Here is a 9,673-nt window from a genome sequence, read left to right on the forward strand (position 1 = left end):
ACATGTTTTTCTTGAACCTCCACAGTGATTCTTATTGTACCGTAAATTAAAGATTACTGAACCTCGACAAAGTACTTATTCTACTCCAATCATAATCTTTTCTAAAGTCTAGGAGGGTACACGTATCCTGAATTTCCCCTTTGGGGATCAGTGAAGAATTATCTTATCTTACAAACATACATTTACGAACATAAATCTGTCTGTGGGATTTTAAAGTCACAGTTGTCGATAATGTACATGTGTGTTTCAGTGTTCCCTGCAGATGTCCAGAAGGTGTTGGTGATTAAAGAAGAAGTTCCCTATGAGTGGAACCCCAGTCTGCACCAGCAGAGCCCAGAACCCCTCAGTATAAAGGAGGAACAGGATGAAGTGTGGACCAGTCAGGAAGACACTGACATCACCAGGTTCCCATTCACTGCTGTTACTGTGAAGACTGAAGATGATGAAGAGAAGCCTCAGGACTTAAAGCTTCATCAGAACCAAAGTGAAGACATTAGAAAGACAGAACCTCCAACTAGCTGCTCAGCTAAACAGATAAAAATAGAAGCAGAGGACTGTGAAGGACCAGAACAATCCAGGAACCAAGATCTGAGTACTCATTTACAAGTGAATACTGATGGAAAGTCTTCAGACTGGTCTGAGATCGAAGTCAGTATTGATGCTTGTGATGAGGATGAGGATGAATGGCAAGAACCTTTGTCAGACTCTGAACCTGGAAATGAAGACAGTGACAATGAATGGAAGGAGGCCAAGGGAACTAAATTACGTGTAAAAAGCGATGTAGGATCTAAGACTGAGAAAAAGACCTTTAGCTGCTCTAAGTGTGATAAACAATTTCTCTACAAGCAGTCTCTTCAGAGACACATGACATGTCATTCAGAAACAAGGACGTCTAGTAATGTGATTGTAAAAAATGATTCCGAAGTTCAGGAACAAGAGAAATTATTTAGCTGTAATGTTTGCAGTCAAAGATTTAGTCAACAGGGAACTCTGACAAGACACATGATAGTTCACACAGGAGAGAAACCATATAGCTGTGATGTTTGTGGCAAAAGATTTAGTCAACAGGGAACTCTAAAATCACACATGACAATTCACACGGGAGAGAAACCGTTTGGCTGTGATGTTTGTAGTAAAACGTTTAGTCAACAGAAAACACTGAAATCACACATGACAGTTCACACAGGAGAGAAACCATTTAGCTGTGATGTTTGTGGTAAAAGATTTAGCCAACATGGAACTCTGAAGAGACACGTTAGAGCTCACACAGAAGATAAGCCCTTTGGCTGCAATATTTGTGGTAAAAGATTTAGACATCATTGCAACCTTAAATCACACATGACAGTTCACATTGGGGAGAAGCTGTTTGGTTGTGATGAATGTGGTAAAAGATTTAGACATCATTGTAGTCTGAAGTTGCATATGACGGACCATACAGGAGAAAAACCATTTAGCTGTGATGTTTGTGGTAAAAGATTTAGCCAACAGGGACACCTGAAGAGACACAGTGTAGCGCACACAGGAGAGAAACCATTTGGCTGTGATGTATGTGGTCAAAGATTTAGCCAACAGGGATCACTGAAGTCACACATGACAGTTCACACGGGAGAGAAACCATTTAGCTGTGATGACTGTGGGAAAACATTCAGACAACAGGGAACTCTGAAGGCACACATGATTGTGCATTCAGGAGAGAAACCATTTGGCTGTGATTTTTGCGGTAAAAGATTCAGCCAACAGCTAACGTTAAAGAGACACATGGGAGTTCACACAGGAGAGAAACCTTTCAGTTGCAACACGTGTGGCAAAAGTTTTCGACTGTTGCATGTCCTTCAAACGCACATGAGAGTCCACACAGGAGAGAAACCATTTGGCTGTAATGACTGTGGGAAAAGATTTAAGCAAAAGTCACAGCTTCAAACACACATGAGTATCCACACGGGAGAGAAACCGTTTGGCTGTAAGGTTTGTGGTGCAAAATTTTCACAACAGGGAAGTCTGACGAGACACATGAAAGCCCACGCAGAATAGAAACTGCACAGTTGCAGAGCAAGTTGTGAAAAATATATTGCAAGGAAGTGTGCAGTACTGTATTATTTTATTGGCTTCATTTTAGTGTGTCTCTTTAGAATACATATTGTACCAGAGAGAGATTGTTTACACAAGTCTGTACACTTTTTCCCACTAAACATGCCAGTAGTCATGCTACAATACATAACATTAATTCCCCTACCCCAACCTATATTCTTGGTCTTCTCATCAATGCATTTCATTTAGTATCTGTATTTTAAGTCAAATACAGGTGTTAAACAAGGGTAATAAGGCATTGATTGCACTGTCCTTGTGAACATGTTAGCATGTTAACTGTTGCATTTAGCTCAAAGTTGTGCTCTGTGTAATTCTGCTCTCCTTTTCCTCACATTATTTCTGTGTTTGGATTTAGAGGTGGGCGTTGAAGACTTGTGAAATCTCAGAAGCAGAGATGGTCCATCTGTTTGCTTGAATAGATGCATTTTATTGTATTCACAGCAGAGGAAGGAAACCGAAAACACACACACAGCAAATCAGGCAATACGTGTGTTTAAAATAAACTTTTATGTTCTCTGGAATCGGAAAATGTTCCGACGAAGTGATCCAGTCGTATGAAGTATGAGGTTGTTTCTCTACAGACTGTAAAGCACTTTCTCACTTTGATTTTGTCTCATTGAATCAGAAACTGATTTTATCTCAGTGGTTTCATGATTCTTTCTAGATCAAAGCTTGAAATGTCATTTTGCACATGCAGGTGATGCTGAGGGTGTGGATGCCACGGGACAGGGACTCGGTCGAAATGGGAATGTGCACTAACCTACCATTTCCAGTACAACAGGATTAAATGCATAGCAGTCAAATTACACAGTCAATGTGGATTAAGTGAATAACTTGGATATGCAGTACGAATCCAATAGAAGCACTAAAATGCAAAAAGGTAACAAAGCAAATGAATGTACTTCCTCCTCTGTATACTGTGTTTTATACCATGCTGCATTTTTTTTATCGATCAAGTAAGTTTAATTTTCTTCTTGTCTCCACTCTGCTCCGTGGAAACACTGCCTGCAGTACAAGTGTAACTGTGAATTTTTGTCACAGCTGAGGCATTCATGGCTTCTCAGTTGGTATAAATAGGTGTTTTTTTGTTGACTTGTTAAATGAGGCCATTCGAGCAAAGTGATTTTGATGAAATATGATTTTTAAGCCCAGATTTTAATAATTTCCCAGATGAACAGTGCATATGGACGGCACATTTGTTTAATGACTGTCAGACAGTCACAACTTCTGAATATTCTTTCTGTTTTTCCAGATTCTTGCTGATGATTGGTGTCATTTGAGGATTTAATTTTTTTTTTTTAAAGGCAGCATGCTGTTCCAACCTGGGTTTTCATGCGATACCTAGTGAAGACAGGCATCATAATAATCTGTTAGTTTCTTTGGTGTGGCTGGATGTCTCTGTAGGTCCACAGTAGAAATGTATCATCCAAGATTCAAGTGCTAACCCGAATAAAAACACAAGAAAGAAAGCAGGTGTTTAGACCTGGTTGATATCTGCACTGACGGGGAGGAAGGTTGAATTCCAGACCTCCTGTTGGTCCGCAAAGATGGTTTATAGCTGCTTCTTATCTCCTGAGTTCCTCTGTGAGGGAAGGTTTATGTTCACAAAGAGATGAAGAGTTTTCATGGACAGAGAAGGACAATGATTTCACACTTTCACAGTTTCTGTCATATCACAGTCTCAGGAGTATTGATAGTTGGTGTTAACTCTCATCAGTTTGCTGCACAAAGTTGTTTGACTCAGTGGGTCCATTTGTCGCAAAGCCTTTTGTCATGTCTGGACATGATTTCCTCTGAAAACGAGGCAGCTTCTCTGTTCTGCATCATGTCAGAGTGACAGTTTGATCCTGCCTCCACCTCCAACTTTAATTTTAACCAATCTGCTTCTTCTTCTACATCCATCAGACACACAGAACATCTTCAGTCTTCATCAGTGAGCAAACCTTGTAAAATTCAGTCCTTAAAGCCTAGAACATCAGCGAAACCAAAAGTTTAACTCAAAACACTGAAGAAACAAACCCTTCAAATGAATCTGTGATGACCATGGAGCTCTTCAGGCAGCCTGTTGCTCCACAGAGCTGTTCCTAAGAACTTTTCTTCCTCTCTGACGCTGATCTTCTGCTTCACTCAGGGTCAAACTGCCTCCTTCACATAAGAGTGGATTACAGACAGTAATAATATACACGGTGCACAAAAGAATAACACACCTAGTGTCAGCAGTAACATACAGGAAAACCAGTCAAATGTAGAATTGTCATCACAGTGGTCCCACAGCGACACCTGCTGGCAGAAATAATGAAGAGCAGCCAAGTCATCGGAAATCATGAACTGCTGCCAAATGTTACAGACATGTTCTGTCTGCTTATGTTCAGTCACACACAAGACCTGCAGTGTATAAATATGGATGTTACCACACACACACACACACACACACACACACACACACACACACACACCCACACACACACACACACACACCTTACTCCTCAGTTTCCTTTCAAAAGAAAGCAGACTATCAGCTGACAGAAAGTAATTACAAATAATGTTATTTATGAACAGTTGTAATCATATGTAAAGTAGAACTGAAGGCAGAACTGTTGGATGAGATTACACATTTCCTAATAAAGTGATTGATGAGTTGAAGCAGCTGAATTAAAAGAACAGAAGATCAGAAACAACTCTGGAGAGAAACTTGAACAACTGTTTGACTGCGTTCATTTATTCATTTATTTATATTATTATGCTGTTTTGTGGTTTATCTGAATATCTCTGTTCAAGTTTTGCTCAATAAAGCAAAAATAAAAAAAAGCAGAATAAAGGTGTCCGTGCGGATGCCTGTCAGAAATGCGATGCGTTCTGCGCACGCGCGGCTCCTCTACGATCCTCCGGTTAGTTTTGAAGAAGAGAAGCAGGTCTGACACCATGAACCAGGTGGATTCTGTCCAGCAGCAGCGGACTGACAGTGTGTGTCTGGAGGACAAAGTGCGGATGAAACGCCTCCATGAGCCGCAGGACGTTGTTCTGAAGCAAACCGCTGGTAAGAAGAATCACAGCTAATGTGGAGGAAGCTGCTAACTGCTAGCTGCTGGGAGGGAGGCTGGAGGAGACGATTCACTGAAGAACCGAGCTGCTGAGCTCCTGTTCACCTCAATCTGACCACTAATGGATAAATAACAGCAACAATAATAACGTTAGATGGTTGTTAACTGTGTAGAAAAAGGCGGAACTTAACGGTGGAGGTTCAGTGCAGCACCCGGACGGTTTACAGCGCGACACACCTCGTAGTTCAGCCTGAATAAACAGTTTGGATTTTAGGGTTTAATGAGCAGCTATGAAAGACTAGGGAGCAATATTTAGTGAATCTTTGAAGCATGATCAGTCAGAGAACTGAAGCCCAACAACAACAAACAGCATCAGTGAGTTTAGTTTGTTAAACCTGCAGCAAAACTGTATCAAACATTTCTCTGTTTTCATACAGAAAGGAGTTCGTCATCGGGTAAATATTCCCAAAATGTACAGTTTGTATGTAGAATTATGAGTTGCAATAGAAACTACTTTACATACTACACAACACATAAATGTAGGGAAGTAAAAAAGACAATATTTCTCTGTGAATGTAGGAAAATAAGGTGTGAAGCCGCATAAAGTTCCAACCTGATGTGGTTCACGTAAATACATAAGTTGACTTAAAAAAAAAATCTGCATACTGTTATGCTGGGCTGGGCTGAATAATTCGGGGGAAATTGTGATTTTTCTGACAGACGTTTGATTTGCAGCGTGAGTTTAATATTCACTCTGCAGCAGATTTAAGTCACGTGATGAAGTATTTACACGTGAGATACCTTCAGACGCCTGACTGTCACACAAGGAGGATGGTATGAGGTAGTAAGAGGAATTGCAATTCTGTTCAGCCCTATCTTGTAGCTCAAAAGACCATTAAAAAACATAGATGATACTTTAGTGTTAAAGCATTAAAACATAAAAAATCTTTGATATTTTTTACTCTATTTTGTTACCCTGCAAAACCCAACAAACCCAACCATATCTGTGCCAAATTGTAAAAACACTCTGTTTTGGAAGTCATGACGAATGATTTTGTCCTGCTTATAGTTTTTTATCCTGTTTATGGGGCTCAACAATGTGCAGAAAAGATTGGTTTCTCAGATACTGTGATGTGAGTCATGATTTCAGTGATAATGGTAATTTTTGCTTTGCTTTTCCACTTAAAAAATACAAAAATGCTGATGACATTTTTTTCTGTGGTCGGTACCAATGGAGCGGTTTCCCTTTTGCTTGGATGATGTGAGCATCTCTGTGGCACTGCAATGTTTTATTTATAATTACACATTTTACCTTTTTCAAAAAGTGTGCCCCTGCAATTTGGATGTTGTTTTCTTTTTAAAAAAATATATAATTGCATGTTGCACTTGTCCATGTTGTAGTTCGGATACTTCAATGAATTGTTCAGGCCGAGTTGTTCCTGAGGTCCTTCAGAAACATATACATGCTCAAATATATTCCTTTTCATAGCGAGGAAACATTCTTGTTTTATCAAGAAATTTTTCTCATTTAAAAGACACTTAAGGGATAGTTTTAACTAAAATCATCAGTTCTGTGCTGCTGTAGCATATATAAAAATAAAAGTCTAACTTGTCCATAATGTGTGTTTCAGTGTTGCCTGCAGACGTCCAGCAGCTGTTGGTGATTAAAGAGGAGGTTCCCCATGAATGGAGCTCCAGTCTGGACCAGCAGGACCCAGAACTCTTCCACATAAAGGAGGAACAGGAGGAACTGTGGAGCAGTGAGGAGGGAGAGCAGCTGAACGGGCAGGAAGAGACTGATATCAGCAGGTTCTCATTCACTGCTGCTCCTGTAAAGAGTGAAGACGATGAAGACAAACCTCAGTCCTCACAGCTTCATCAGAGCCAAAGTGAAGACGACAGAGGGGCAGCCGAGACAGACTCAGCTAAACAGATGAAAACAGAAACCGACGGAGAGGCCTGTGGAGGATCAGAACCAGCCAAGAATCAAGACTTAAATACTCGTTTAAAACTGAATGCTGATGGAAGAGCTTCAGACTCTTCTGCGACTGAAGTCAGTAATGATGACGATGAGGAGGACGGTGACTGGCAGGAACCTTTGTCAGAATCTGGACCTGAAAGCGACGACAGTGACAGTGCGTGGACAGAGAGCAAAACGCCTGAATCTGGTAGTGATGTTTGTAGTGAAAAACTTGCACAACAGGGAACTCTAAAGAAACACAGGAGAGTTCACATAGGAGCGAAGACCTTTAGCTGTGGTGTTTGTGGTAAAAAATTCATGCGTCAGGGAGATCTGAAGAGACACCTGAGAGTTCACACAGGAGAGAAACCATTTGATTGTAGTTTTTGTGGTAAACGATTTCGACAACAGGGGGTACTGAAGAGTCACATGAGAATTCATACGGGCGAAAAACCATTTAGTTGTGATGTGTGTGGGAAAAGATTTATACATCAGTCTAATCTCAAATCACACACTAGAGTCCACACTGGAGAGAAACCATTTATTTGTGGTATTTGTGGTAAAAGATTTACAGAGCAGGGAAGTCTGAAGAGACACAGAGGAGTCCACACAGGACAGAAACCATTTGGTTGTGGGATTTGTGGTAAGAAATTCAGCCGGAAGACACATTTCAAGACACACATGACTGTCCACACAGGAGAAAAACCGTTTGATTGTAGTTTTTGTGGTAAAAGGTTTAGCCAGAAGACACATTATAAGATACACATAAGAGTCCACACAGGAGAGAAACCGTTTAGTTGTGATGCTTGTGGAAAACGATTTAGACTTCAATATAATCTTAAAAGACACATGAGAGTCCACACAGGAGAAAAACCATTTGGATGTGATGTTTGTGGCGAAAGATTTACAGAACAGGGAAGTCTAAAGCGACACAGTGGCGTTCACACTGGGGAGAAACCGTTTAGTTGTGATGATTGTGGTAAAACATTTAGTCGGAATACGCATCTGAAGAGACACATGAGAGTCCACACCGGAGAGAGACCGTTTGGTTGTGATGTTTGCGGCGAAAGATTTACAGAACAGGGGGTTCTGAAGAGTCACATGAGAGTCCACACGGGAGAAAAGCCATTTGGCTGTGACATTTGTGGAAAAAGATTTCGACATCAATATACTCTTAAAAGACACATGAGTGTCCACACAGGAGAGAAACCATTTTCCTGTGATATTTGTGGCGAAAGATTTACACGACAAGGAAATCTTAAGAGACACATGAGAGTCCACACGTGATAAAAACTGATAAAATTGCTGCAGAGTTTGTTTGGGAAGTTTAATTATATAAATGCTGGCAAGAACCACATTTTAAATGCTTTTTAAATGTTTTTATGTTTCTCTGTGTCTTGTATATATTCTCTTTAAAGCATTCCTTGAGCACTCATTCTGTTTTGTCTTTGCCAAAAAAATTGTCTATAAAGGTGTTTTTTTTCCCAATCAGGTTGGAGGATATCTACATAGTCAATGGCAGCTGCTGTTCTTCAGGGTCAAGTTGTGGAAACAAAGTGCCTTGTGTGTATAATGTATGCTGGATGGTTTGTCCGAAATCCAAATCTTTCAGCTGTCCATAAACGCATGTGTGTGTGTTTAGCAGAAGAACAGCTTCTTCCAATGTCATTGCTGCATAGAGCATTAATTCTACTCTGTCCTACTCTAATCAGAGGGATATAAACAATAAATGACATTAATCTAAACTTGAATTGCTAAAAATGGGGCATTTTGTTAGAATGAAAGGATATTAACCCTCTGATCCCCAACCAGTATAAAGTCCTGCACTTGTGTGGAAACAGCTCAGTCATGACTGGACAGACCCAGAACTCAAACATGTCTTCTGTGCGGTATGATAAGTTGAATTTCTTGGATTATTTGTTTATTTTAGGTCACTAAGGATTACCAAAATTATTTCTGTTTGCTAAATACCAGAATAATGAGAAAGGGATTTTTTTTAAAGAGAATTTGTTCTTTTATAACTCTCAAAGTTGTGTTACCGTTGGACAGGAGAACAGTGATTCCTTTACCTTTTTAGAGGTGCAAATTATATATGATACGTTGTGGTAAGAGACTGATTCATCCAAAACACTGTATTTTGGATGAATCACCTTTTCAATGCACTTCTACCAAGCCATGACACTAACAGGTCAGCAGGGGGCGCCATGTGGTTAATAACTTTCCCGGAAAGGTTGTGGATTCCAGAGAGAAGAGTCAAGGACACATTAGTCGATCGCTGCAGCTCAATACGCAGAAGAAACATTTCGGTTTTGAGAAATTTACTATAACGGGGATGAAAATATCACACCACACCTGTTTTATTGTTGTAGTTGGAAGCTTTAATGTTTTTCCAGATCAGAAATCAGGATTAGAAACAAAGTTAATTGGAGGCACACCTCAAACACACTGATTCCCTTGTGACAACATGGAAAATCTAAAACCAGCCAAAATATCAGGAGGAGAACTGTGGACCTCCACCAGTCTGGTTCTTCCTTGGGTACAACTTCCAGATGCCTGAAGGTTCCACGTTCATCTGTTCAGACAG

General features: G+C 40.2%; 2 protein-coding genes across 3 annotated transcripts in view; both read left to right on the forward strand.

Moving 5' to 3' along the window:
• The window catches only part of LOC103371306 (gastrula zinc finger protein XlCGF57.1-like), a 4,343-nt gene extending 1,710 nt beyond the window's left edge, over window positions 1-2,633 (forward strand). The window contains exon 2 of the mRNA XM_008300575.1: window positions 251-2,633. Coding sequence (XP_008298797.1) covers window positions 251-2,031 — 1,781 coding nt within the window. The 3' untranslated portion in view covers window positions 2,032-2,633. The remainder of the gene's footprint in view (window positions 1-250) is intronic.
• A 2,363-nt stretch (window positions 2,634-4,996) lies between these two features.
• The window catches only part of LOC103371303 (gastrula zinc finger protein XlCGF57.1-like), a 13,549-nt gene continuing 8,872 nt past the window's right edge, over window positions 4,997-9,673 (forward strand). Inside the window, exons 1-2 of one of the 2 annotated variants that reach the window (XM_008300570.1) lie at window positions 4,997-5,125; window positions 6,761-8,834. In XM_008300570.1, coding sequence (XP_008298792.1) covers window positions 5,011-5,125; window positions 6,761-8,376 — 1,731 coding nt within the window. In that variant the 5' untranslated portion in view covers window positions 4,997-5,010 and the 3' untranslated portion in view covers window positions 8,377-8,834. Of the gene's footprint in view, window positions 5,126-6,760; window positions 8,835-9,673 lie in introns of those variants that run through there. The other variant, XM_008300571.1, reaches the window with a different exon arrangement.

This window comes from Stegastes partitus, unplaced genomic scaffold (assembly GCF_000690725.1).
Source record: "Stegastes partitus isolate 25-593 unplaced genomic scaffold, Stegastes_partitus-1.0.2 Scaffold1560, whole genome shotgun sequence".
Classification (NCBI taxonomy): domain Eukaryota; kingdom Metazoa; phylum Chordata; class Actinopteri; family Pomacentridae; genus Stegastes; species Stegastes partitus.